The sequence below is a fragment of the Engraulis encrasicolus genome, chromosome 6 (genome assembly GCF_034702125.1).
Source record: "Engraulis encrasicolus isolate BLACKSEA-1 chromosome 6, IST_EnEncr_1.0, whole genome shotgun sequence".
In the NCBI taxonomy this organism is placed as follows: Eukaryota; Metazoa; Chordata; class Actinopteri; order Clupeiformes; family Engraulidae; genus Engraulis; species Engraulis encrasicolus.
In genome coordinates, this window is record NC_085862.1 from 19,074,102 (window position 1) to 19,081,835 (window position 7,734).

Sequence of the window (7,734 nt, forward strand, 5' to 3'; positions counted from 1 at the left end):
TTCTCTTCTCTTCTCTTCTCTTCTCTTCTCTTCTCTTCTCTTCTCTTCTCTTCTCTTCTCTTCTCTCCTCTTCTCTTCTCTTCTCTTCTCTTCTCTTCTCTTCTGTCCCCTCCTCTCTCCTCTCCTCTTCTCTTCTCTTCTCTTCTCTTCTCTTCTCTTCTCTTCTCTTCTCTTCTCTTCTCTTCTCTTCTCTTCTGTCCTGCTCTCTTCTCTCCTCTCCTCTTCTCTTCTCTTCTCTTCTCTTCTCTTCTCTTCTCTTCTCTCCACTCTCTTCTCTCCTCTTCTCTTCTCTTATCTTCTCTTTTCTCTTCTCTTCTCTTCATTTCTGTTCTCTCCTCTGTTCTCCTTTTCTTTTCTCTTCTCTTCTCTTCTCTTCTCTTCTCTTCTCTTCTCTTCTCTTCTCTTCTCTTCTCTTCTCTTCTCTTCTCTCCCCCGGGCTCTCTTCTCTTCTCTTCTCTTCTCTTCTCTTCTCTTCTCTTCTCTTCTCTTCTCTTCTCTTCTCTTCTCTTCTCTTCTCTTCTCTTCTCTTCTCTTCTCTCCTGGTTACCTGTGTACAGGAGCAGTACCAGTTCCTGTATAAGGCGGTGGAGGGAGCGTTCCCGGCCCAGAACGGGGAGGTGAAGCAGACCCCTGCTCCTGCCCCAGCAGCTGACTCCCTGCAGATCATCAGTGAGGTGCCAGCCAGCGCTACCACCGACAACCACCAGGTGGAGCCAAAGGATGCAGCAACAGCAGCAGAGCCCAAGGAGGACACGCAGAAGGAGAAGAAGGAAGAGAAAGAGGCAGATGGCGCCATAGAGACCATCAGCCTCTTGCCAGAGGGGGGAGCCAGTGAGGCAAGTGAGCAGAGCGGTAGCACAGATTTTCTAGACAGTGGCAGTAGCGCCAATGGGCCCACCATTACAGTGGAGGTGTAGCACCAATGGGCCCACTGCTAACAGTGGAGGCGTGAGAGTGGAGGGAACTGGGGGACTATAAGGCAGGGATTCTTAACCTTTTGACGTCGAGGCCCATTTTTTCCAGTGCACAGAGTCCTGGGGCCCATATTACTCATGTATATATTATTATATTACATTATATTGGGCTATATTAGATTACATTACATTACATGATATGATATATGATATGATATGATATTATGATAATATAATATAGGGTTATAATATTGATATAAATTATAAATAAATAGGTTATTACTGAAGTATTTTTTCCACGAGGAATAGCCCTATATATATTAATGCTAATGCTAATCTCATTTAATCTCACTCATCAAATCCACTCACAGTTTAGCAAGTCAGAGTCATTCACACATTTGAATGCGTCTCTGACAGCTCGAAGTTTGCGTGCCAGCTCTTGACTTGCGCTTCGTAATGAATCTGCTGTTCGTAAATTCAAGACGGTTTTCTGGAAACGCAGCGAGGAAACAACAAAAAATCCTGGTCGGAAAACCTTCCAGGATCACGCAAAATTTGTGAAAGGACTCTCATGTTGGGGACACTTCGGCAAGTATAAGGGATAAAGATTCAGTAACTATCATTATTTTGAGTAGCCTAACCGTTGAACACCTACTTCTAACCACTAAAACGTTAGGATATTAGGACACAGAAGACGTCACCAAATCAGCTGGGAAGCGTAACCGGTTGGTACCCTGTAAAGGGTCTTACCATCACAGGCTGTGTTACTGTCTTGTTCTTAATGAATCCCCCACCCAACAACAAAAACGTGGGGTGTGGCCATTGCGTTATGACAGAGTTGCGTTTAAGGGAAAAACGCACACTAGTAGTCTATTTGATAAGCGGTCCCACGGCCCAAGCGGCCCAATGATGCGAAACTGAGAGTTGACTGCGGCCCTGGAGGTTGTGTGCCCAACTTTGGGCCGCGTCCCTATGGTTAAGAATCCCTGCATAAGGGATAAGACAAACACGGTCAGGGAATTTACAGATGCTTATGTTACTCAGGGAATGATTAAGGAAGAGAATTTGTGCCTCCGAATGAAATGTGTCGCTCCCTGACACCTCTGCCTCTTGTGACCCATGGTACTCATTACAGCTCCACCCATCGGCCTGTTCCATATTCCAACCCTGTGCTTACTGTTACTGTTTGTATAAATGAGTGAATGAATAAATAAGTACAATGTTATTTTAATAGCTCTACGTATGACGCCTTTCAGTTAGCATGTTGGCCAGGTTTTGCATTGTTTTAGGATTTCTGTGTTTGAGTGTTTGAGTATATGAATGTTCTGTAAAGACAAATCATGTTGTTGAAGACTAAATTTGCTGTTAAAAAAATAAATTATGAGAGTTTTTATTCATTTTTTGTATTACCATGATGTATTACCATTATACACAAATCATCGAAGTTGTGAAATGTATGTTTAGTTTAGCGCACTACGATGCTACTTTCAAACTAAAACATTGCTGATATGAATTGATATATAGGACTTATTTCAAGCTTGTACGAATTTCAAAAATAAAGAACAGCTCTGAACGTTTGTGCCTTTGTCTTTAATTTCTCCTTTTATTGATTTCCCTTGGAATCACATGATAATGTATGTACACTCCACTCTACTGTAAGCAGTAGTAGTAGTAATAGTTTAAACTGAAACCCAACAGTCAAATTGTTTCAGTGTTATTCTACAGGTTTTCTTCACTAAAGCTTTCATAGCTTCAAAAATAAAAAAAGATGGAACAAAAGATGCATGGCTTACATAGGCTGGAAGAACACAACATGCTTTAATAACAAAGTAAGTAATACATTATAACAATTAATGCGTGCATGTGATATAGGTTACATGTTGTGCCGTAATGTGTACGGTATTATGTTCTGTGTATCTCTGTTTTAGTGCTCTACTAGACGCCTTAAATTCCTTCGAGATTAATACCTACTGCAGTGGTCTCAACCTTTTTTTGCACAAACGCCCCCTGGACCTCATCCTAAGCCTCCCAATGCCCTTGACCTCATAAGCATGCCTACACCCCCTTACTATTCATTTTTAAAAAATGGACTAATACCACCAATGACAACTAAGCACCCCCCCCCCTCTCTCAACTGTATCCTTCTCAACGCCCCCCTAGGGCTCCCCAACGCCCCTGTTGAGAAACACTACTCTACTGTAAAGAAGGGACATCACATGAGACCACACCACATTGTAAGATCTATAAACTCTCTAAACCTGCATTTCAGTGAATTAAGAGTGTTAGTGCAGTCGGATGTAAAATGATTTGCGTTCAGCTACAAGGATGAGAACGGACCGATCCAAGGTCTCTCTGTTAGTTCACATGACACGCTCAGAGGCACAGTGGCTGACTCGTCACTGGTCTATTAACGACTCGTCGTCTGGCCGCGAATGAAAATGTCATTAAATGTCACCCATGGGAGGGTGTAGTAGAGTAGAGTGGAGTGCCCTGCTGCTCCCTGGTGGTGGGATTATTGAATTACTTCCTGGAGCTTTGTGCCCAAGGTAGTCAAAGGCCACGTGTGTGGCATGCATGGATTTGGACTGAGGTCGTAGGCGACAAGCAGCCAAACACACTCACACACACACACACACACACACACACACACACACACACACACACACACACACACACACGATAATCCCACAATGCAGTGCAGATGAAGCGCAACACAGAGGTCACCGAGCTAGTGTCATAGTATATAGAATACATGGTACACAGCTAATACTATTAATGTCCACACACACACACGCACACACACGCACGCACGCACGCACGCACGCACGCACACATACACCATTTGATGGTCATTAATCCACCAAATTGAGCAGCACAGCATCAGGGAGAGATCATTACTGACATGCGGATAATGACAAGTCAATCTCTCTGTCAGCAGCCACCTAATACACACACACACACACACACACACACACACACACACACACACACACACACACACACACACACACACACACACAGCTAGGGCTCTCTGTCAGCACCTAATACTAATGCACGTCATGCTCCACAGGGACGACCCCTTACTGTGCATCCCTCTCTCTCTCTCTCTCTCTCTCTCTCTCTCTCTCTCTCTCTCTCTCTCTCTCTCTCTCTCTCTCTCTCTCTCTCTCTCTCTCTCTCCCTCTCTCTCTCTCTCTCTCTCGCTCTCTCTCTCTCTCTCTCTCTCTCTCTCTCAATCAGCTCCTGATACAGCCCTCTCCATAAGCAGGGCCCCTCGCTGTGTCTTGATAACTTTGCTCAACTTCGTGACACACTTCATTTCAATTTTTTTTTTGACTCCTACTCCCTTCACGCTTCATTCTGAGTGGAGCTGGGTTTTTTTTAGCCTTTCTTCTTTCTGCCTTTGGTCAATTTGGCACACACACACACACACACACACACACACACACACACACACACACACACACACACACACACACACACACACACACACACACAGCAAAGAGGCGGCATAATCTTCTTCCACTTGGTGACATAATCGTAGATTGGCTAAGAAGCAAACAACAAGGGCCACTCCAGCTAGTAATTAAAGCTCATGCACAACAATCTGGGCAGCGCTAATCCCACACACACACACACACACACACACACACACACACACACACACACACACACACACACACACACACACACACACACACACACACACACACACACACACACACACACACAAAGAATGTACACTTGTGATGCCCTCTACATTTTAGCCGGATTGCTTCGCTTTTACTTGGCTCTTGGCTTTGATGTCAAAGAAGGCATTTAGCGAGTGCATGGGTTGCAGTAGCACGCTAAGCTCTCCACTCATAAGCCATGAACTCCAGTGTAACTCCCACTGGGAGAAATGAGGAAAGTGAAAAAGTCAGAGGGGTTGTTCATCAGTGATGGACTCATTAGTTTACATTCCAGTGCCACATCTTCAATGTTGCCAGATGGAAAACGCCAAATTATCGTTCCAAAACCGTATTTGGGGGCTTTGTACAAATGTATCGTCCAGGGACAATAAAGTACACTCTAACTCTAACTCTAACTACCTCTAACAAGACCCACATTGTTGTTTCAAGGCATCTACAGTGAGTCCAATATGTATTTGATCCCTTGCTGATTTTGTTGGTTTGCCTACTAACAAAGACATGATCAGTCAATAAATGTTATGATAATATGTATTATAATATGGAGAGACAGAATATCAAAAAGAAAATCCAGAAATTAACTGAAGAGAATATATATTAATTTATTTCCATTTCATCGAGCAAAATAAGTATTTGATCCCCTGACAACTGATTACAGTTCCGGGCCCACAGACCAGATGGGCACTTCCGATCAACTTGTCATCTGAATTAAAGACACCTGTACATACTAACATGCATAAAAGACACATTGAATCAGCAGAATCAGTCCATAGTATGAGTGAATCAGTCACACTCCAACCTCACCAGTATGGGAAAGACCAAAGAGTGGTCAAATGATATCAGGGACACGATTTTAGACCTGAACAAAGATTAAATGGGCTGCAAAGCCACAAGAAAGAGACTGAGTATTAATGACCCAGCTGTTGATGCATTTCTGCCAAAATGTGAGGAATACAAAATGACTATCCATCAGCCTGTCTGGTGTTCTATACAAGATTTGACCTTTTGTAGGGATTTGATAATCATGAGAACAGAAATAAATCACCCTAGAGCTGTACGGGATGAACTGGGCAATGATATCAAAGCTACTGGGACCAAAATCACTGAGAAAACTACTGGTAGCACTTAATGCCACAGAGGTTTAAAATACTGTACTGCACACATGGTACCTCTACTTCAGAAGGAACCTGTGCAGTCCCACTTGAGGTTTGCCAAGGGACATCAGACTGGTTTAGGATATGATAAGGAGGTGCTGTAGTCAGATGAAACCAAAATCAAGCTGTTTGGCATTATCACAATTCAATGTGTTTTGAGAGAGAGTAGTAGAGTAGTAGAGATCCCAAGAACACCCTCCTCACCATCATGCATGAAAGTGGTATCATTATGGTTTGAGGGTGTTTGTCTGGCCAAGGCACAGGACAACTTCGCATCGTCAATGAATGGATGGAGGGAGACATGTAATGTGCAATCCTGAGTGCAAACGTCCTTCCCTCCAACACTACACTGAAGGGTGGGCCATTTTTGGATCTCCCAACATGACAATAATACACAACATACAGTCAATGCAACAAAGGAGTGGCTCAATAAGAAGCATATTAAAGTCGTGAAGTGGCCTAGACAGTCTCCAAATATTAACCCTATAGTAATTCTATGGAGAGAACTGAACCTCCCATTTGCCAAGCTACAGCCACATACTATTCATGTTTTAGAGATAATGTGCAAAGAAAAATGGGCAAAAAATATTTTCTACTATATGCACAAACATTGTCATTAACTAAAAGAAGCATCTAACCTCAGTGCTAGACAACTAGGGCTTTGCCACAAAGCACTTTATCCTCTTTAGCTAGAGGGGTCAAATACTTATTGGCCTAAATTAAATACAAATAAATTAAAATATATTATTTTAAGTTATTTTCTGGAATTTTATTTTGATATTCTGTCTCTCCATGTTTGAATACACATTATCATAAATTTATAGACTGATCATGCCTTTATAAGTGGGCAAACCGGCAAAATCAGCAAGGGATCAAATACATATTGGACTCACTGTATATGAATTGACCGAACAACTCTGAAATTATCGTACATCGTGTTTTTTTGATCGTACAGAGGACAAAATGGACAAAATTATGGTACAACATCTGGCAACACTGCACATATTCCAAATGACCTGGTTTTGCCTGTTCACTTTAAACAGGTGATCATCATTTAAGCAGGTAATCTGGACAGGTAAAATCAGGTCATTTGGAATATGTGGCACTGGATTGTGATTAGTGAATCCAGGTTGCCCAACACTGTCGGTTATTATTACAGTATGATTACATTGCATGCAGTGCCCACATTGAAATGCACTGTCTGCGTTTCACACATCGCACATGTGAATAAGGGGCAGCCTTGACAGCGGTGGCCGTTTAGCTTTTTGGTCTCTGTGTCGTCTTGGACTTAGTTGTTGGAAGCAAGTTTCTTTAGACTTTCATTTTTGTTAAAGGGACACTGCAGGAAATTGTCAAAAAAGGTACTGCAACTATGCTGCTAATTGAAACTGTCACCTATAGCCAAATTTGATCATGAAAGCTTACTAAGTAATGAACTAATATTTTGTAGTATAGCCCAAGTAAAGACATTTTTGAAGCTACAAATTGCATTTTCTGGGAATTCAAAATGGCGGACCATGGAGAAGATCCCCCTTTTCCTGTATGAAAAATGCAATTTTTCCAGTCATAATGAATACTTAGAATTTGATGGTGGTGGTAAATATTCATGAAAAAGGTAACATTAGTGAATGGGTAGCATGAATTCTGGAAATAAACAACTAAACATCTCACACAGTGTCCCTTTAAGATTTGCTGGCCTTGGAGCATGTACTTTTATTTTGACAAAGCATTTGGTCACCCTTGCAAGTAAATATGGCTTGGTAGCAGAGACGTTCTAAGAGACCAAGGCTATGTCTCAAATGACGCACTTGTGCACCTCGGGCACTGTGTTTCAGTGCCCATGGCGCTCTCGCTGAAAATTTCATTTGAGGCAGTGCACTGAAAGTGCCAGGATGATCCCCTAACAATGGCGGAAAAATGCAGTGCTTGAATGATGGACACTGCACGCACTAAACGGCGGCCATGTTGACAATGACA

General features: G+C 42.5%; 1 protein-coding gene across 2 annotated transcripts in view; it reads left to right on the top strand.

Annotated features, from left to right (window-relative positions):
- The window catches only part of ptprc (protein tyrosine phosphatase receptor type C), a 45,898-nt gene extending 43,407 nt beyond the window's left edge, over nt 1-2,491 (top strand). For both annotated transcript variants that reach the window (XM_063200833.1, XM_063200832.1), the window contains one exon: nt 558-2,491. In XM_063200833.1, the coding sequence (XP_063056903.1) occupies nt 558-917 (360 nt within the window). In that variant the 3' untranslated portion in view covers nt 918-2,491. The remainder of the gene's footprint in view (nt 1-557) is intronic.
- The last annotated feature ends 5,243 nt before the right edge of the window (nt 2,492-7,734 follow it).